The sequence below is a fragment of the Gambusia affinis genome, linkage group LG16, assembly GCF_019740435.1.
Source record: "Gambusia affinis linkage group LG16, SWU_Gaff_1.0, whole genome shotgun sequence".
Taxonomy (NCBI): Eukaryota; Metazoa; Chordata; class Actinopteri; order Cyprinodontiformes; family Poeciliidae; genus Gambusia; species Gambusia affinis.
This window is the reverse complement of record NC_057883.1, coordinates 10,193,475-10,214,668: the sequence shown is the minus strand read 5'-3', so window position 1 is coordinate 10,214,668 and position 21,194 is coordinate 10,193,475. Positions and strand designations below refer to the sequence as shown.

The 21,194-nt window shown below is 40.6% G+C and overlaps 1 protein-coding gene across 2 annotated transcripts in view; it reads right to left on the bottom strand.

The window, feature by feature from the left end:
* Positions 1-136: 136 nt before the first annotated feature.
* The window catches only part of uggt1 (UDP-glucose glycoprotein glucosyltransferase 1), a 30,619-nt gene continuing 9,561 nt past the window's right edge, over positions 137-21,194 (bottom strand). Inside the window, exons 10-41 of one of the 2 annotated variants that reach the window (XM_044143100.1) lie at positions 19,567-19,666; positions 19,409-19,469; positions 16,187-16,278; positions 14,848-14,998; positions 14,598-14,717; positions 14,424-14,509; positions 14,123-14,258; positions 13,889-14,020; positions 13,348-13,512; positions 12,310-12,430; positions 11,015-11,113; positions 10,844-10,867; positions 9,292-9,386; positions 8,866-9,072; positions 8,655-8,786; positions 8,393-8,523; positions 8,206-8,301; positions 7,930-8,032; positions 7,729-7,808; positions 7,293-7,482; positions 6,738-6,896; positions 5,895-5,980; positions 5,698-5,782; positions 4,932-5,020; positions 4,635-4,739; positions 4,408-4,492; positions 3,413-3,595; positions 2,906-3,066; positions 2,554-2,668; positions 2,207-2,323; positions 660-819; positions 137-570 (exon numbers count right to left, since the gene is read on the bottom strand). In XM_044143100.1, coding sequence (XP_043999035.1) covers positions 551-570; positions 660-819; positions 2,207-2,323; positions 2,554-2,668; positions 2,906-3,066; positions 3,413-3,595; positions 4,408-4,492; positions 4,635-4,739; positions 4,932-5,020; positions 5,698-5,782; positions 5,895-5,980; positions 6,738-6,896; positions 7,293-7,482; positions 7,729-7,808; positions 7,930-8,032; positions 8,206-8,301; positions 8,393-8,523; positions 8,655-8,786; positions 8,866-9,072; positions 9,292-9,386; positions 10,844-10,867; positions 11,015-11,113; positions 12,310-12,430; positions 13,348-13,512; positions 13,889-14,020; positions 14,123-14,258; positions 14,424-14,509; positions 14,598-14,717; positions 14,848-14,998; positions 16,187-16,278; positions 19,409-19,469; positions 19,567-19,666 — 3,686 coding nt within the window. In that variant the 3' untranslated portion in view covers positions 137-550. The remainder of the gene's footprint in view (positions 571-659; positions 820-2,206; positions 2,324-2,553; positions 2,669-2,905; positions 3,067-3,412; positions 3,596-4,407; positions 4,493-4,634; positions 4,740-4,931; positions 5,021-5,697; positions 5,783-5,894; positions 5,981-6,737; positions 6,897-7,292; positions 7,483-7,728; positions 7,809-7,929; positions 8,033-8,205; positions 8,302-8,392; positions 8,524-8,654; positions 8,787-8,865; positions 9,073-9,291; positions 9,387-10,843; positions 10,868-11,014; positions 11,114-12,309; positions 12,431-13,347; positions 13,513-13,888; positions 14,021-14,122; positions 14,259-14,423; positions 14,510-14,597; positions 14,718-14,847; positions 14,999-16,186; positions 16,279-19,408; positions 19,470-19,566; positions 19,667-21,194) is intronic. The other variant, XM_044143101.1, reaches the window with a different exon arrangement.

Sequence of the window (21,194 nt, the reverse complement as noted above, 5' to 3'; positions counted from 1 at the left end):
TGTCAAGAGTTTCACGGCCCTTCTATAGAGGTGGCGAACCACCTAATTGTAGAAATATCTGTTAGAACATTGGTCAAATGTTGCATTTCTACTGAAACTGGCAAAAAAAATTGATTTTCGCGTGGGGGAAAAAAAACAGCAGGAACTCATTTAATCAAGTCTTAACATGAAAAATTACATTTTTTTTACTCTATTTTTATACATAATTTCCCTTCATGACACCAACCATTATCCCCAAGCCTCCCCTGTACCCGGTTACTAAAAACCGTCTGTCATCCCCGACTCAGAGGACGAAGATCAAGTTCTGTTCCTGTTGAGCTTCCACCACAGTTAGACCTGAAATCAGTGCAAACATCCAATACAGAGAAGAAAACTCAAAGTACATTCCTGCCATGTATGTATGTGTGTGTGTGTGTGTATGTGTGTGTGTTCCCCACATTTACATTAAAAACAACAGAAATCTGTGTGAACCAGTTTGTTTGCGGTCGGTTCCGTCAGCAGGAAGCTCTCCACCGAGCCCATTCTTTACAGTCCAGATCTCTGTGGGTTTTCACAGCTCAATGTGAGAATCTGACCAGAGGAGAGAAGCAGAGGGTCATCAGACCGGAGCCGGTCGACGGTTCGGACGCAGAGCTCGTCGGCTGAGGAGGTTCTGTTACCTGTGACCCGCTGCTGGACGTCTGGAAGCGTGGAGCGGCTCGCCCTGTCCCGCGCTCTGGACGTCTGGAAGCGTTTGATCTCCTGGTCATAGTCCGTCCACTCCGCTACGATCCTCACCGCCGCCTGCAGCTTGGGCTCCTTCGTCATTGGATTGTTGCACTGATTGGGAAGAACCAAAACCCAATTATAGACAAGCAGGAAGTCAAACGTTCCTCAAAATAGTTACATCTTCTGGAAGTTACTAAAATATAAATTCAAAAGACGTTTTTACTGGGTTTGACCTCCATTATGGCAAAATTACAATATATTGCATCTAACCATAATTCTAAGTATATTATTTTTATGCCCCATTTAGCTTTTCTTACATTATTATTTTACATTTACAAAAGTACCACAGATACTATTATGGGTATTATATCAGCATTGGAATTTTATTACATATGTTAATAACTTCAGATCATTAATGACTTTGACCAATCACGTAGCATTAATTTGCATATCTATTATTATTATTATTATTATTATGGGTCTTATGACTTATAGCAACTGCCTTTCTCAATTTGTATACATTTAAATAATAATACTGTTAGAAAAATTACTTTTTTTCCAACATTTATGCCACCATTATTAATGTGTCTACATATATTGGCAATGTTATACAATTTGCACAAATTATCCTATTTACAGACTATTGAGAACAAAATTAGTTATTCCTCTGGTAGATTTAAAGTAACCTTTCAGTTAAACATATTTCTTCTGACGGCAGCTAATAACAGGAAAAGATGGAGAATATGTGGAGGAAGCTAAAGATTAGGGTTTGATTGCTGTAACACTAAATGATTTCTATACTGATGATCAAAAATCTTTTTATTTTTAAGATGTCAATTAACAGAATTTTCCAACACTATTATCTCTTCCGAGACGCTCGTCTCATTTTCTACCATTAACAAAATTTATGGTTGAATAAAAATAATTGAAATCTTCCTGGAGTATGAATAATGTGGGGCTTTTTAATTATATGATTATGATTTTCATTATTATTGTGCAGGCTTATGTAAGATTTGCTACTCAGTAAGACAAAACAAAAAAACTCTGAAACACTTTAGAAATATTTCTATGCACTGTAATCTGAGCACCTAAATATCCCAACATAACGTTTTATTGTTTTAATGTCCATCACTAAATTAATGAGGAATTATCTACTTTAGGCCTCTTTTTTTGCAAGTTTTGCGTTTCTTCAATTAAAGTTCTAAAAATAGAAATAACATTGTGGTACTTTAAAAAAAATTAATCTCCACTAGTAGACATTTCTCAAAAATGATAATTTTCTTCTTTTTTTTTTCTGTTTATCTAAAGTTTATGTAACATTAGTGGCTCTAAACGAGTTTTATTTAGCCTGTTTGAAGACTAAAAATATCTCTTCAGGCCGTAAAGATTGCAGATTCCTGCTCCATTTTCACTCCTTCCTCGACCATTAGCGCCCTCTAGTGGCTTCTGGGACATGCAGCAGAAAACGTGTTACGCTATTAGACACAAGCATCGTTACCAAATCTATCGTCTTCGCTGTCCTTTTGGAGCTGTCGTCGCACCAGGTCTCACACCACAGCCACTCCTGAGGCAGAGACTTGATGGGAACCTGGTGGATCATGTTGTTGGGAAGATCCTGGAAAACACAGAAACCTGTTGAAAAGAGGCGCTAAAACAGGAAAACATGGAGCAAAATTTAAACATCACGATGAGGAACGTCAAAGCTTCTGGCTTCTGAGATGCAGCCACATTTGGACGGGTCATACATTGACCTCTCAATCTTTTTAAGCAAAACGCTAAATGAAAGCAGTATTGTATAAAAGTGAAACGCTCCGGTCAGTAGACAGAAGGTTAGCAAACAGAGACCTGGTCCAGGTTGGACAGGCTGTTGGGGTCTTGGCTGAGTCCCTGGTACTGTCCTCTGAGGCGGTCTCCCGCAGCGATCTTCCTGAACTTCTTCAAGTCGACCACATAGAGGGCGCTGTGGAGCACACGCCGCTTTAACAAGGATATGTGCAAGAAAGCAAGAGCATCCAAGAAAATAGTCGCTTACAAAAATATTCACACAATAGATTTTTTTACATTTTACATTTCTAATTAAAACCAAAACACATTCCAGGAGTTTTTTGTGTGTGTGTGTGTTTTTTTTTTTTTTTTTTTTTTTTAGCAAGGCGTTTTATATACGAGTCTGTGGGCGATCGTTGAGCTGAAGCAGCACCTGATGTGGTACTTGCGCCCGGCGAGGTGGCTCGCCCAGTAGCCGGACTTCCAGAAGCGATAGCCGTCCATCTCCCTGCGGCTTTCGCAGAACGGCGTGTAGCCGTACGGAGCGCCCTCCAGGTCAAAGTCCCGCAGCTCCTTCAGGTCTGTTCGCACGATCTGACAGGAAGCAGGTCAGGGTTATGGAGCGGCCTCGTTATTAACTACAAGTCTGGGTTGTGACACAACTATAAACAAAAAAATGCACTCTAAATCTCTGAGGTTTTGTGTTGTTTTTTGTTTTGTTTTGTTTTTTTAAAGGTTTTTTGTTGGCTCCAGTGGCCTTTATTTGAAAGTAGTTAGACAGGAAACAGGGTGAAGACATGCGGCGACAGGCCTCAATGCCTCGGGGGTGCTTTGCCCCTGCGCCACCACAGCCTACCCTGAGGTTTTGTGTTTTAAAAAAAAAAGCTAATAAAACATGCATCGTTTCTTCTTGTAGTTGTAGAGAACGGACGGAGCGAACCTGATCTGCGTCCACAAACAGGATCTTATCCACAGCAAGAGGAAACAGAACGTCCAGGAAGAGGATCTTATAGCCCCAGATGATCCTCTGCTTCTCCGTCTGCTGGTGCAACCAGCGTGGCCACTTGTACTGGACCAGCTCATACTGGAAACCATACTGCTTCGCCATGTGGGGGATGAACTCCTGCAGAGGGAAAGGTATGAAATAAACCGCTAACTACATGAAACGACGGGGTTGGAGTCATTGTGCAGTCCAACAGCTATAGGTCATTTGTTTAATTTTAAAATAGAAATGAAAAAAGTTCAACAGGAATTTATGTCAGACGTTTCAGCCAAAGAAAGAAAGGACAAAAGACAGAAGAAAGAGCAGAAAAAGAAAACAACAAAAAAGAAAGAAAGAAATGAAGAAAGGACAGAGGCATGAACGAGGAAAGAAGGTGACAACACAGGACGAACAAGGAAGGTAAAAAGGACACCAAGGCAGAATGAAGGAAGGACAGAAGAGAGAAAAGGAGGAAGGGCACAGAGTTAGGGAAGGACACGAGGGAGGAAGGAGAAAAGGAAAAAGAAATGTCAAAATAAGAAAAGCAAAGATGTAAGAAACTAGGATTGAAGGAAAGAGAAGGTGGGGAAAGAAGGAAGCAGATAGGAAGAAAGGAAGGGAGGAAAGACACAAAAATGTACATCAAAAAGAAGGAAACACAAAAAAAGACACGACAGCGAATAAATCTAGATTTTTTGACATCTTCTGATTTTTGTCCAACAAACTCCTGTCTGCCAGGAATGAGAAAAGACAAACAACTTTCCAGACTTTTGAAAACCATGAAGGAGTTATCGACGCCGATAACAGAGAGAGCAGATTCAGAAAACAACAGGAGTCTCTAAATATTTCACTCCTGCTCGAGTTTTAAACCAACTGCAGCTGAAACAGAAGGCGTCCAGAACAAATCCCAGCCGGTCTTCCTCCACTACAAACGGAGGGAGGACGAGTCCTACCTTGAAAGTCGGGGACAGGTAGTTCTTCAGGAACCAGAACTTGACGGGGGTTTTGGTGTTCTTTAGGACTGACAGCATCATGATCCTGGGAGAGAGGAAGAGGAGGATGGTGACGAGGACGCCGGGGAAAAAAGAAAAGAGGAACCAGGATCGACGCTGCCTTTGTGTGCCGAGGAATTTAAAAAGTGTCAACTTTGATGGGACTTTTAGGAGTATTTAATCCCCACCTGAGGAACCTCTCGTACAGATGCCCTGAAGCCACAGAGAAAATGTTGATCACGTCGTCTTTCTCCTGCTTCGGCTCCTCGGCTTTCCCTCCGCCCGTAAAGCCTCTGCAAAACACAAGACAAACCAGGTGAGTTTACTCCACTGTTCCCAGGCATTGAGGCAGAATACAAAGGAAAAATGCTCATGAAAAACGTGTTATATTTAAAAGGCACCCAGATGATTAAGTTTCTGCTCCACCTTCATTTACGTTAAATATGTTAAAAAATTGAAATAAGTGCATAAAACCCGAGCTGTACCTGGCCAGAGATTTCCAAAAGCCGGAGTCGTTTTCCTCCGTTCCATCGCTCAGCAGCTCCTCGTTAAATTTGTCCGGCTTCTTCTGAACCTGAACAGCAAGAAAAACAAACAAACAAACTTATTTCAAGATTCAGAAGGCATTATTATTATTATTATTATTAGTCATTAGAGTTAGCTAAAAATACATGACTGATGAAATAAGCTTATCTTCATCCAGTCACATAAGAATGTCACAAAGTCAGAAGTGAAGGCTTCTGTCGCTGAGGCTTAATGGAAAAACTCCACTGTGATCTGAAGCCAAATAGAGTCTTAAACTGGCCCAGATTGGGTGTCTGAATTAGACTCACTATTACCGTGTTTTTACATATTCATGGTGTTGAATTTTAGGGTGTGAAGCTTTTCTGGCTCTTAGCGTTCTGGAGGCATTAAGGCAGGAACATCTCGTCTCTCTCCAGAGGGAGAAGCTTGGCGGTGGAAAGTGTTAAACACCGACGGAGGAATCAAACCCACTTGACCGATAATAAACTCCGGCTTTTCTCCTCATGGAAACAACATAAAGGGTTGTAAAGGCTCCTCTACATTCACTCAGAAGGACAATAGCTGTGCATCAAGTCGATCTATTTACTGAATGTCAGCGCAGAGACCATAATTATGTTCTGATACGTAAAACCTTTGAATTTAAAGCTTTTCGTAACAAGCTGCTACTCTGACTCTAATGGGGCTCTGGGGGCAGGTTGGTGCGCCACGCATCAGAGATGAACTGACCTTCACTTTAATGATGCGACTCTTGAAATTGTTCAGCACCACAATAATGTCGTCCGAGTCCGACGGGGAATCTGTGCCGTCGTGGCTGCGGACGAAAAACATAAAACTTATGAGTACGAGACGGCAGACGACCGAATTAAAACATGAACGCCTTTCAGCGTTTGTGGAGGAGAAGGAGAGCGCGTGATCAGCCTCACCTGTAAACCTTGTAGATTTCATCGGATCGTCCTTTCCTCAGCTTCAGCATCCAGGCGCCGGGGTTGGCTTTGAGCTGAAAGTAGCCCTGGAAATCAGATCAAAAACAACTTTTAGTAAAATATTACGGCACATCTGAACTTTCCAGACTAAACTCTCTGGGGTTCTTAGTCATCTTTGTTTATTTCAACAATTATTACAGATATTTCTGAAGGAAAAGAAGGAATTGAGGAAGCACAGGAGGAAGCAAAGATACAAGGAAAAATTAAAGTAAGGACACAAGGAAGGAAGTAGGGAAGGGGGAAAGAAGAAAGACCAGAAAAAAGGAAGGAGGGAAGGAAGAAAGTAAGGAAGGAGGAAATGAAGAAGGGAAAGAAGGAGGAACATAAGAAGAAAGAAAAGAAAGAAGTAAAAAGGAAGAACATAAGGAGGAAAGAAGGAAGAATATAGGAACAAAGGACGAAATGAAGGAAGAAAGGAAGGAAACGACAAAAGAAATGAGGAAAAAAGGAAATAAGACACAAAGGAAAGAAGAAAGTAAAGAAGGAGGAACTGAAGGAAGGAAGGAAAAAAGGAAAAACATAATAAAAAAAGGACAAATAAAAAATTGAAGGAAGGAAGGAAAAAAGAAAGGAATGACAAAATGGAAAGCGGAAGGAAGGACATAAACTAGAAAGTGTAGAGAGACGGACCCCATATTTAGAAAATGTTAGTGCAAATAAATCCTGAAAATACAAATATTTTTCCATAGTTCACGCTTTATTATCCAACCAGGAAAACGCTGAAATCAAACTCCAGACTCCTCCTGACTGCGGGGGGCGCCAACACGAAGAGGATCCTCTTACCAGGTTTGCCATGACGATGGTATCCACGATGACGGGCTCGGCGGCGGTCCCCAGAGTGAATTGAAGGCCTCGCGGGGGCTGACCTGAGCTGACGTCGAAACAGTGGCCCTCCAGCAGCAGGTGCTCCAGCTCGTACTCGGCTGCCACGATGTTCTCCACCTGCAGCCACAGGGGTGCAGCCATAGCTCAGTTTACTCTGTCCAGCACGCCCCGGCAACATGCATTAGTGATGACTCCAAAGCTGACTGAAAAATGTTTATTTTGTGGAGAGGAGGATTGTTCTTCAAACTCTGGAGCATAAAAGCAGAAACTTTAAGAAAGGGAATTCAAGGGGAGGTCACGACCTCTTTGGACAGCAGAGGAGCCGTCAGTCGAAAACGTAAGATTCGCCTCAGCTTCATCGCAAGGTTTTCCACAGAGTTTGTTGGGCTTTGTTTGGAACTTCATCTCAAGTTAGAATAAAAATGTCTGTTTTAAAATGTGAAAGTTAAAAAAAACAAAAAACAGAGGAAAATCTGAACTAAAACTACATTTTCCAGCTGAAAGCGTCATCACCTCCTCCAGGTAGATGTTATCGAGATCGTAGCGGGTGCGCACAGACTCCACCATCCAGCTCTCGGGGGTGTTGAGGTTCAGGGTGAAGAGCGGAGACTGAGGCATGTCCAGGAACTTGGCCATGGGCCCCGGGGAGAACGACGCGTCGGGCTGGAACGCCACCTCCGGCTCCAACACGTAGCGGTAAAAACTGCAGACAGTGCACTCCGTCTCAACAGATGCCATTTAATTGGGATTTTATGTAACAGACAAACAGAAAGCAGCTCAAAATTGTACAAAAAGGAAAGAAGGAAAAGGTGTTCCTTTGATTGAATGAATAACCTTTTATCTAAACCTGAATTACCTCAGGTTTTATAGACATCTGAGCCAAATGTAGCACTTATTGATATCCGATTCAAACGTAAAAACATTAAAAGAAATCTGTTGTGTTTTTTACCTTTTCAGAGGCATATCTGACAGTTTTGACTGGCAGTTCATGAAAACCCTCAGGTTGACGTTTACGAGCTGCTTCAGAACCTTCGGAGTGAAACACGGAGACATGGTAGAGGGGAAACAGGTTAGCGGCAGGACAGAGGACGGTCGTTAGCTGGACGGACAACGACGGCTCATCCAGTCCAATAACAGAGTCTAAACCTACCGATAAAAGAGGAGCCAGTTTCTGTGCATCTCTTGTTACTGGATCCACCACGGCAACAACATCAAAGTACACGTCTCCTTCCTTCGGACGGATCTTTACGGCGCTGCCGACAAATACGAGGCCGATAATCGAGTGAAGTAAACAAAAAGATTTGGCTGTTTTCCTCAGAGAACAAATGGATTTCACTGAATCTCTCCCTTTAAAACAAGCTAAGCAACAACACTGAAATACAAAACCTTCGGAAGTTGTAAGTGATGTCGAGCGCTCCAGACGTACCTGTGGTGATCGTCTGAAAAGCCGTACTCTATCCTGGATTCCCCTTTGGGCTGAGACGACAGCAGAGCGTCCACCTTCATCACAAGGTCGCTGGCCCTGAGAGAGACGCAGCGTTACCTCAGACGGAAAGTTCATCTGTGGAACTTCTTATGGAGCCTGGAAACCTCTGGGAAATAAAATAAAATACCTGTCCTCCTCCATCTCAAACTGCTGGACTTTGCTTTTGATGCGCTCCCCTGATGTTTTCAGGATGATGTTCTCCAGAAGCAAGAAGTCGTCCTGGTTGAACACCTCGCTCTCCTCCAGCGGCCCGATGATCTGAGGAGGAGGAACACGAACGACAAACAGCATGAAAGAAAGAACGAATCTGCAGCTGATACTAACTTTACGCTGTTTTCATTTTAGCACAGGCATAAAGGTCGGTCAAACAGGAGAAACGACGGATGTACCCTTCCGTTGCTGATGACCGCTCTCTGTCCTTTCTTCAGTTTGAGCACGTCTCGGCAGTAGGCAGCGTGGGAGAGCAGGAAGTCAAATTTGGGACCCTCATAAGCGCTTTTGAACAACGACAAATCCATTCCCTGAAGGAGGAAAATGATCAAATAAGAAAAAGTATTTTGTCAGTAATTCAGATGTAACCGCAGAAACTCAACAACTCACCCCGACGGCAAACTCTCCGACGTCCACGCCCTTCTCCAGGGCCTCTGCCGTTTCCTCCTTGGACATCTTGGTGATGAAGTTCTTGGCATTATTGGCCGACTGCGTCTGCATGGCAGACCAGATCGCTCTGGCAACGCGGCTAGTTTCTGCAGATGGATCCGACGACGGGTTGTTGACCATCCCCAGTCGGACGTTGTTGCTGGTTTTCTTATGGAGTGGGCAAGTGAGCAAGGTTTAGCTTATGACATTTATGGTGTGTGAAAACCCTGACATACCTTTAATTAATGTCACAACGCTATTTCCAATTGTCCTTCTGGATGTCTTTCTCCAATGAATCAGTGATTTCTTTCTAACTAAAATCATCCTCAAAATATTTCGCAGCACATCATAGTTTTATAACCAGACTGTTTTTATAGCATTTCCCACCATGTGTCTGATGGCATCGTAAAGCAGCTGGCGTCCTGAGGGCTTATCAAAGTCTCCGACTACCCAGAAAGTCACAGGGCGAATGTATCCATCATCTGGGAAGCACAAAAAAATAAATAAAAGGCTTTAAACCAGTCTAAAATCAATCAAGGTCTTCTAGGAAGAATGGTATGTGGTGCCTTATTTCCTGGCATCACTGGCAAAGATTTATCAGTAGCATAATCTCACACTGAGAGACTCTACCAACGTCTAGAAGCAGCTCGTCTTCTGACACAAACTAAATGGTCTAAACCCATAGCTGCATCTCTTCTCTAACTCCCAGTTCCCTTCCGAATTGATTTTCAAGTTTTACTGTCGACCTACGAAGTGGAAAACAGAGAGGCTGCTGGGTACACGGCTGACCTCGTGCGCCATCAGGAATCCTTTGGCTCTACTGATTGCTGTTGGCTGCAGGAAGGTCGGGGTTGGTCCGCGGAGTTGGAGGCTCTAAACTGTGGAACAGCCTGTCCCACACATCCGGCAGGCTTCAGCTGTCGATGTTTTTAAGCCTCATCTAAAGCCACGTCTTTACTCCCAGGCTTTAGTACAGAATGAAAGTTTAAAGTTTTCCCATCTCTCTGTTTCTATTGTCTTTCTCCGACTTTGTCTTTTCTAAACTACTTATACCGTCAACCTTTGTATGAAAGGGAAATAAGCTTATATCTTAGACTTATTTCCTTATAGCCAAAGAAAAAAAGAAATAGCTCAGGAATACTGTTTTTTTTTAAAGTTTCCAGAAATTATAATCTACCAAACCAACCTACAAAGGTATAAACCAAAAAGCCTCATTTCCACTTATTCTGCAGGGATTTTTAGGAAAACCCAAAAGTAAATGTACTTCACATAAAAATGGAGCTTCTCTATATTGTTTTGTGTGAGATTATGCTACTGCTTTAAAGGAATAATTAATTTTAAGCCATTTTAAGGATCCTTACTAGAACTATCTACATTTTTGTTTTGTTTTCAAAGTTAATGGATGCAGCTTACATTCAGGGGGGGCTCACAGTCTGGAAACTACAGTAAAAAACATTTTTAACAACTAGCCTCATATATTATTAAAGCAGCTTGTCTTTAGCAATGCTTTCTGCTCCTTTTTATGACATGAGGTATCTTGTCTGTACAGATCAACTTATAACGTCAAAGAGAGACCTCAGTTTATTCTATGTATTAGTAGTTAATCTATAGCAATAAGAACCAAACAGGAGAAAACGTATGAATTATATTTTTGCTAGAAATTATCTCTAGACTTTATAAATGCCCATGCAGCTACTGCATAAACTGTCATGCATTTTCACTGAGTGTTAGAAGTAAATGTTAGACCGCTGGCACTTGTATAAACACATTTTAATACTCGGGCACAATTTTCACATGCATCATTAGTCACCACTGTCCTCTGAGAGATGCATTGCAGATGGAGGAGTAATACTGAAAGAATGCCAGCATTGTGGTTGACAGAATAAAAGAGCAATTGAGCTAGGAGAGGGAATAATGTGGAGAACAAGGGGGATTTTACCATGGCTGTTGGTGGCGGCCATCCCTGATGCAGGGAAAATGTTAACACAGAAATACGGAATGGAGGAGGACAAGACAGCAGAACAAACAAGAGTTTAGGCTTCAAGATGGCGCACTTTTCTTCAGTCGAACAACATATATAAGGTGTTAGTTTGTTGCTTTTTGCTCTTACCTTTCTTAGTCATGTAGTTCATGCTGTTGGCTACAGCCGTGCTCTTCTCCTTTGAGTCCAAAGTGGAGAAACGAGCGTAATCGTCAATAAAGTAGTTGTCTGCAAAAAGTGAGGGGGGGGGGAAAAACGGACAGCAAGTCAAAGACGACAAGAACACAAAATAACAACCACCTATTTTGCAGAAAGCAGACTAAGGATCGTAGATGCTGTAAACTTCCAAAATGAAAAAGAGCTTGAAGAAAACCATGTAAAAACAGTGGAGTTGAACTTGAACATCTTCATGAATAAGTATTGAGTTGGAGCTCAAACAGAAAATAATACAGGTCTCCATTAACAAAACGCATGATGTTGTGAGACATTTACTCTTATTTTCCAACATTGTCAATTAAAAGGTTTTTGCTATTACAGTATTTTTCACCTAGGGATGGTCAGACGATCATCGTGGAACATCAATGTTCTACACTTTGCATTTTATATTTAGTATGCTTAAAGTGAATCTTCTTCAGAGCAGACAAATCACCAGCATAACACAGCATGAGATCATTAGCATTGTAACTGGGTCCTTGGCGTAATATCCGACTTGCACTTGAAGAGAAATGTTGCAGAAGTGGTGCATATGTTCAGTATGTATTGCAGCTCCAAATCGACGGCATCTTAAATTAGCAAATGCTACAGTAATTGATGCATACAGAGGTGATGATGGATTGTTTTTTTACTTAAAGCAAATCTTCGCAGCCTACTGAGATGCAAAGCAAATACACAATACTACTATAGGATAATAACAGAGGTGGAAATTAAAATGTACATTTAGTCTGCAAATGTCAAACAACAGTATACCACATGTGTTTACTTTAAGGTCCTATTAAATCTGGCCTATTTTCCCAAAGATCTTTATTTCCAGAGTAACATGTTTTACCAGGGTAAAATTTATTTCAAATGTTTTTATAATATTGTTGCTGAAGAGTGGAAATTTCAGCAATTTGAAAAAAACAACCTGAATTTTGCAAGGTTTCATTAGAAATTTAAGCTAACAACAGTCCAAGGACAGCTCTGTACAAGGATGAGAACTTAACATTCACACATTTCATCAATGTTAATAGTGTTGCAACACAGGTTACATAAATTGCAACATCGCTGTGCTGCTGTTCTTCTTTTCATAATGCCGTTTGCAGCAGTCTTGCAGCAGCTCAGGTCATTTTTAGAAACCAAACACTGATTTGTTCAGTGTTTACCCATTAATTAGTGCCAATTTCCACCACTGGGCATAACAATGTCGCATTTTATTGTCAACTCACTCGTATTGGACAAGTCCAGGTAGGTTCTGCTGGTCGACAACACTCTGGAGTTAATGCGAGGAACAACGTTCGGCTGGTTCATGATGAAGTCGATGATGTCATGATCTGTGGCCAGCTCACCCTGCAAGAGAGTTTACAAATTGGAGTTAGGCTGTGAAAGCTATGAGTTAGTGAGGACATTCTTCACTGTGGCTGCAGAGCCGACAGTGATGCATCGTCTACTTTTCTGCAGACTTTCCAGGCTTACAGCCACAGCAACAAAACTAACAAACAACGTCTCTGGTGCATTTATTTACCGTAAGTTTCTTCTTCTGGAAGTTTGGGTTCAGAAGAAAATTATGACTAACACCCTGTTGATCAGAACAACTGCTAAATTCAGCTCTGTGCATGTCTTCGCCTGAGAATCCCCTTTTAAATAAACACTTGGCTCAGGGGAATGATGGGATAATTTTAAAAGAGGAAATATGACAGATGGTGCTTACACATGCTGCATGCCAAACACAAAATTTATCTTATGACTAAATCTCCAAAAGAAGTAAAACTTTGGATTTATAAACAACCTAAAACCATCTAAAGACTTTCTGACCTTTTTCTTTTCTTTTTAAATAGATTCATTTGATGTCAGTTTCAGCAGGGAGAAAAAAAAAGTCTAACATCAAAACACTCACTGTACTGGAATTAAAGATTGGTATCGAGCTCCTTTTGGATGAGATTATGGCTGTTTTATAAACTCAACATAAAACAAGTAAAAATTTGAAAATTCTGCGCCTTGCAAAAATATTAAGAGCTTTTACCTTCTTTCCCATTTTGTCAAATTTTTTAGTCCCAATGTTACAACAACATCATGTATTTTGGGGAGATTTTATTCAATATACCAACACAAAATGCTACAAACTTGTGAACAAGGAAAATTACTTAAAATTCTAGTCATTTTAAGTAATTAGTTTTACACACTAAAATCTAAAACGTTTGGTTTGTTTTTGTAAATACCGCCATGCTGACTATGTAGTAACATTATTTAAATGTCCTGCCACTCACCAAGTAGACGGCTCTCTGGTAAAAAGTCGTTGTTTCCAGGATTTTTTGCATTGTGGTGGTTTCCAGTTCATCAGGGTCCAGTTGCTCACGCTGGTAAGGGATCCCGTTGTACATCACCACGGGCAACGGGCCCACTCCTGTTTGCTCATAGTACGCCTTCCCTTCCTGCAGGGAAAAATTTAGTTTGCGCCTCATTAGTAATCTAAAAGCAGAAGTAAAATCCAAATAACATTTGGTAATTTCCATCTTAGTAACCAAGTCAAAACCAGAATTAGTTTTCATTTAATTACTGCTTTAAATTTAGAGTTTGCCACTATTAAAATATTAAAACCAGAGTGAAACATAATGGAAATCTGACTGCATTTGCATTAAAACAAAAACAGCAAAGAAGTATATTGCTAATGGCATAAAGTGACAAAAAAAAAGTATCAGAGCAGAACTAGTAATTTAGATTACACATATAATTTCACTGGCTGATTAATTGAAAATTATTTGGTGTCAAAAGACAGTATTTAGTGAAGCCAAATTCTGTTGCATTTACCTTCCTGTTGTTGTCGTAGCTCGAATCGGCTCCGAGGACGCTGCTGACCTCCACATAGGGAAATCTCTTCTCCAGCACTTTGACAACATCTCCAACACTTAGCTTTCCACCAATCGTCACACGGTTAAACATCTACGGACGGCAGGAAGGGCAACAGGATGAGCAGAAGGGAAGAGGAACAGGACACGGTGGTGGTAACATGGCAACAGGCTCGTCTCTGCAGGCTTTACTTACCGAGACGACGGCTTCGAATGCGCTGTGACTGTTCACCTCGTCAGTGATGTAGTTGTAGGCTCGGACCAGAGCCACGCCTGCGTCCTGCATGCCGTCTATGTCGTCTTCGTCAGACACCACAAATACCAGTCCGATTCTACGTCATAAAATTAAACAGCGAACATTTAACATTGAAGGCATGTCCTACATGAATTATCGTCCTTTGGAACAATTAAGAAACAATTTAACCTGTCGAGACCTGGTGAAATTAGATTAAATGAAGTTTACAGTCTACATTTTTCTTCCTGGCACAAAAACCAACCTGAGTGGGATGTTGTTGGCATAAAACATCTCTGCCACGCTCAGCAGTTCAGCAGCGTTCTCCTGGGTCGGATCCACAATGATCACCTGCAAAACAAGCAAACCGTTTCTTTTCACCCTGGTTCAACTGTAAAGCAGACTCACTTGGATGCCAACTACCCAACAGCGATCTTACGAGATTGTGGAAGTTCTTGCGGATTTGCCTGATGACTCCGGGGAAGGTTGGTCTGAGCAGCTCCTGGACATTATAGGGCCATGAGCTGTACCTGTGGTCCGTCTCCAGGTTGTTAATCCACTGAAACGGGGGAAGCAATTAGTTGAGGAAAAAAGAAATTAGCACAAAGTTGCCAATAGATAAGTCAAAACCAGCGGCAAACAAATTTGAGGTGAACATTTCCTAGAAGAGGGAAATTTCTCAATCTTACGCAGATGGCAGGGTTGCGAATATCAACGGCGTAATCAGAGTCGGACGGCTGGACGTTGAGTTTCAGGATGTCGTGGATGTAGGGCGTCTCGATGAGAAGGGAGCGCAGACCCTCCATAACCCTCGCTTCACTGCGGAGCACGTCCAGCACACTGAAGGCGACAATTAGAGGTCAGATCAAGGTCATCTGAACAAGAAGTACGCCTGCCTCGGCATCTACAAAGCTGCTTTCAATTCTAAATTAAAAGAGTAACTGACATCTTGATTATTGTCACTTCTTCAGATAAAATAAAAAACAACATACAGAGACTTATTTTGATTATTAATAAAACTTGATTTAATATGACAGACCAACAAAAAAAATAATGCGTATAATGAAATGGAAGGAAATTGAAACACTGTTTTTATATAAATAAAAACTGAAGAGTACAAAATGCATATGTATGTAACGGTTATTAATCCCAAAATAAAATCCAAAGGAATGAGAGAAGAAAAAGAGAAACGTATCAGGCAGGTTGGGGATGAAGTCGTGTTAAAACTCTCCATCCAGTCTGAGATTATTACACAACTGGAGCCGATTAGCCAAGAAAAACGGAGAAACATCTCTGACTTCAGATCAAAATCAGCTTCATTTGCCAGGCTTGTGGAAAAAAAAGCCAAACAAGGAATCTGAATTCGGTTCCACTTTGTTTTCAACAAAGACATTTTGAATATGAAGAATAAAAAAGGCAAATAAAAATACAAGTTTTGTAAATATTTGTATATGCAGTGTTTAGAAAAGAGGTTGAATTAAGGAAATATTCATAGTGTCGATCTGGGGACTCATTAAGAGTAACTGCCAGGGGAAAGAAGCTGTCTCTGTGGAGGATGTTTTTTTTTTTTTTTTGAGAAGAGCGCTCTGTACCGCCGACCTGAAAGTAAAGTTTGTGTCCAGAATGTGTGGTGTCTGCAGAAACGTCAGATGGAGTGAAGGTCAGCCCTGATGATCCTCTCTGCAGGCCTCAGAGTCAAAGTCAGACCTGTGCAAAGCTGATGGAGACATACCACCACAGCCAAGCGTTTACAGTGGCTGAATACAAATGCACTCCACACTTTTCAGATCGTCATCTGCCAATAAAAGGATTTCTAACACAACGTATGTAATTTTCCTTCTAGTTCAAACTTATGCACCACTTTGTGTTGGTCAATCACATAAAATCTTTCCTGAATCTGAATATTATCAGTTAATTAAAATATGTCATATTAACTAAAAATTCCTTCTCTGCTGACTGAAGTTAATGCAGTAAACACTTGTTATCCGAGCTGGTGTTACAGCCAGTCGTCTCAGTGTGTGTTTATACCTGAAGATGTCTTGTGTGTCCAGATCTATATGCAGCCCGTTGATGAACAGGGCTGAGTCTCCAGGCTGCAATCCCAGTGTTCCTTTGAAAAACTACAGAGAGAAATGTCAAAAGTGACTAAATGGCCTGGTTGCATCAAACCCCGAAACTCCTCTTCTCACACCAGCCGAGCCGTTTGCATCATGCAACGTCAAAAACCTCCCTTTGCACAGTCAATTATACTGTAAACTAGATGCAACGGCCATTCTGGAGCAATAACGAGGCAGGCTGACGGCTCCAAACGAGCTCTGACAGCTCTGTTCAGTGAGTTTCGAGCGATCTGAGCCCACGCTAAACAAATCTAATTATTAGGGGGGAGAAAAGGTGTGTGACTGGCTGCGTGGCTAGGAGGAGCTGTGAGTTGTTTGTGTGTCTGAGGAGGAAAAAAGGAGAGCTCCAAGTCATTCTGGCGCAGTCAAATCTCATTACAGAAACACAAAGACATCAGATTAATCACACTTCAGACACTGCAATTACAACAAGACATGATTAACACAAATATTGCTCATCCCAGTTAAACTGTGTGTGTCGGGGTGTCTGCGTGTGTGTGTGTGTGTGACAGAAAAAAGTGTCTGGAAGCCAGTGCTGGTGTCCAAAGCGCTCCAATCAATAATCATTTCTTGCCGCAGGACGCGCTGCGCCTGCTGAATGAATCACCGATTCAGTAATTAGGACGTCTGTCTGCAAAACCCCCGCCGCCAACCCAAACTCCTGTCTTCTGCGCGCCGCGATAATGTGAGAAGAGCGCCGGGAGTCGGGAGGCGTGAGGAGGCAGAGAGAGGGAGTGAAAAAGCATCGACAGGAAAATAGGGGGATAATTACCTATTCCGTTATTAACGGGACAAAGCCAAACACATTGTCTGAAACTGAAAGGTTTTTGAAGTCAGATGGTGTTCGCAATTTGTCACACAGCAAAAGGCGACGAGAACAAACAGCCACCGGAGGAGCAGGTCTCGTTTTGAGATATTTTTCCTGCAGGCTGAAGCCTGGAGGGCTGAGGACCTCTCTGTTCAAGGGTGCAGGCTGAGGTTAAAAAAAAATTAAAAAATCAACTCAAAAGGAGCTAAGAATCTGTCATTTTAACATGTGCTTCAAAAGCAAAGCACAAAATTTTTACCAAGTGTAAATATTCGAAAGTCGACTTAAATTTAACTAAAACGGAGCAGAACTTCTGCTTTTTTTGATGCGTCAACTAAGCGACATTTCGTTTTCCCACAAAAATAACTGCAGTAAGGTTTATAGAACTAATGTATCAACAAACTGCAGTGCCTCGCAAAAGTATTCAAGACCCTTGACCCCGTGTTTTATAGGTTTGAATTGCATTTGTATTCAGTAATTAACAATTACAGAATAAGCTTTTGCTGCAGGTTTTTTTTAGACAATGTCTTGATCAAATTTCAAGAGATTTAAAGTTTTGAACAATCTTCTTTGCACAATACCTCAAACCTCGTACCTCAAAATGGGTACCGAGTGGCACAACTGATAAGGTCCTGATTCATAAATAGATTTCGGCCCAGACTTTGACTGGACCACTGATGGTCATATCGGGGATATGACAGGCAAGGATCATATTCTCCGACTCCAACGTCTATCATCCCAGATTTAAAGCAGCAAAAGCAAATAAGATGGACTAGCAGACTTTGTTTCATGCTACATTTAATATTTATGTAATGGAAAAAAAGTCAAGGGGTCTGAATACTTTTGCAGAGCACTTCCTACTTAGTTCACAGATCAGTAGCATGGGAAGAAGAGGAAGACATTAAAATGCTGAAATGTTTTGAAGCAATTAGATGTTGGTTTAAATTCATTTAGAGTTGAAGTATTATTTAAAAAATAAACCTCCAGTCTAAGAAAATAAAGCCAGATATACCTCCATCCTTTGTGGAATAAAAAAAAAACCCTGCAGCAGTATTTTCCTTTAATTGCATTGCTTTATAAAAGCTCTCATCAAAGTGAAAATGAGCACTGCAGGCAGGTTTTTTTCCTCACAACCAGGATCCCCGGAGCACCAAATGTGTGCAAATTGGAGGCGAAAAATAGCTCCTAACAAAGTTTTTATTCACAGACAGAAAAAAAAGGTTCAGAAGGCACTTGCTGCTTTTTAACAGTCAATATAGCACGCAACAGCTTCAATAAAGAAATCGTAAGTTCTTTGGTTTTTAGATAAGTCTTTGTTTGCACCCACCTCAACTTAACATCTAGTTTTGCTTTGGAGTGAACAAAACCTTCAGCTCACAATATTTATTCAAGTTTAAAGAATAAAGCGATAAAGAAACTCATCCTTTTACATAAGTTACCAAACTTATTACAAATCTAATATTTTATATTAAAGTAGTGACCACTGAAGTCCCATTGAGAAACATATGAAAGTGCCAGACAGTTTATCTGATACTCTGTCCCTTTTCCTGAAACTCCAGGAAGAGACATTTGTTTGAGGCACAAAATGGGATGGGGAAACAAAAATCTTGCGGATTTTGTTTCTCAAAACTGAACAAATCAACAAACAGGATGTGCCTTGACGCCCTATTTTGAGTTCAGCTATATTTTAATAAAGGTTAGAGACATACAGTTTGATAGATTCAAAACTACTACAATCAAAGAACCTGCGGCACCTTTTTATCTTCTATGTGTTAAAGTCCTTTGACAAAAAATAGATTTGAATTGGCCAAATCCGAAAGAACATTTTAAAACTGGTGTCAGCCAGGAATAGCCTGATCTCCACTCTAATTTTATTTTTATACTTCTGAATGTAATGAATTAGACAATAAATAACAAATAAATAAATGGGAGTTTCGTTTTTCTCATATTCTTTAAATGCATCAAAACTAGGTATTTAAACCACTTACTACTTACATGAAACAGAAATCATATACATTGTGAGTTTTAATGAGCTAAATAAAAAATCAAAAGTTTAGCAAGGTTGGAAACATATTTTGATGCATTAATAGGTAAAATCTCGTAATTCCTTCATCTCTTGTTCAATTAAAAACAGTCCCAACCTATAGTCCATTTATCATTCTTATATGATATAAATCATGGCACAAAGACTTTTTATAATAAAAAAATAAAGAAAGATCAGATCAAAATTGGAACCGATGGGTCGAAGAACATAAGAAGTCTGATGTATCTAGAGAAGAGAATAAAAGATCAAAAACGGATAAAAAATGGAGGACAAACTTCTACCTTTTGGTTCTCCTCAATCTCTTTGCGGATTTCAGACTTGACCACAGTTTTTGTGATGGACCTGAAAGGAAAAACAAACAAACAAACAATAAATAAAACCCAGAACTTGTCAGTATGTGTACAAACTCAGCTTGGGCGTGTGTTAATTTCTGCTGTACCTGGCTTTGGTGGGAAAGTTCTGACTGAGGTCTTTCATTACGTTCAGGGCATCAACAGCGGGAGCTGCAAGAATGCGAGCTGCTGTCTGGAAACTCAGATCTAAAGAAGACGACGTGGAAGGAGAGGAGGGGGCAGAGAGGGCAAGCAACGGGGAAAGAGATGAGTGGATGAAAATGAAAAGCAAACACGAAACACAGGAGAATATGATGTAGGACAAGCAGAAAGTTTTCAGCTCTTGCAAAAGGAAAAAAAGTAACTTCAATAAGTTGTGGTGAAACAGCGTTTTTGTTTGTTTTAAATAAGCAGGGATCAGCAGTGTTTATTTGCTGGTTTCCTTCTGTTCTGTCCTTTTTCTCTCACATCGGAGAGGAAAACTGAAGCTTGTGCAAACTTCAAGTCCTTGAGAGCAAAGAATAATTAAATACTATTGCAACAAATTTAAATATCACCGAAAATGTCATTTATTTCAGTAACGCATCTGAAAAAGTGAAGCTCATCTATCATATAGATTCATTACATTCAACTTGTTTCAAGTGTCTACGTCTGTTCTTTTATGGTCTTTATCTAAAAGAAAATACAAAATTAAACTTCTCAGAAAATAAGACCTTTATTCAATGGCTTCTAATATAAAAGTCTGTGGACTTTAAAATCATCAACAATCACCTGAGATATGCATATCTGTGTGTTATGAGTTACTGAGATGCCCAAATGTTTCTTGAGTTTGAAGAAGTTAATAAAAAAAAAAAAGAAATATTCCACAATAAAGCCTGACGCTGTGCAGATGTTTAAAGTTCAACGTTAAAAGTCAAATTTTGCTAGGCAGACATGTTTATGAAGTACAGCTTATACTACAAATATACCAACAATCCTATAGACAATAAACTTAAGAAAGAATTGTGAAAATGTGCTAATTAAAACAGAAAAGCTTAACAAATCATAAATCTTAATACTTTTACCCAAAAATATTAGGGACCTCATTAAGCTGCTGTTGACATGGGATATGCCTAGAAAGTACTGGTCTGGCCACAGAAGGCAAATTCCTCGGATTCAGGATGCAGGAAATATATGCGCATTAAAAGCAAGGCTTTCCAAGGAAAGAAAGGATGCAGTGAGCTTTATTTCAATGCAGTGAGCCTCTTTGTAATGGTGTTGTAGGCTGTGATTATTTGCCCCTGGAAGTCTTCCGCTTTTTGTAAACAGGCTGAGTTAATGAGCCCCAGTGGGTTAGAAGATAAAGACAGGCGCCCTCGTGTCAGTCTGACAGTCGAGCTCAGCCGGCTCACGTCTTTTATTCGACACAATCAAAGCAGCGCCGCACTCGCATCCTGACCACGCCTGATGATAGATGACTTTCAAGGCGTGCAAGGCATTTGTAAATGTTCAGACTTTTACAGTGGGAATATGCGTGTGGTGAGAGAAGTGATAAAAACTGAAAAACGCTGCGCGTGTAACAATAAATGACGCAATCAGAATCTGCAATTTTTTAAAAAATGCAGCCACATTCCTCAGTTATATTAAACATATAACAGCTCAGATGCACAGAGAGGCAGCTGGAGGATCAAACACCTGCACTAATTAAGGTTCGGCTGCTGGTTTGAATCGCTGATGGAGTGAAGCAACAAGAGCG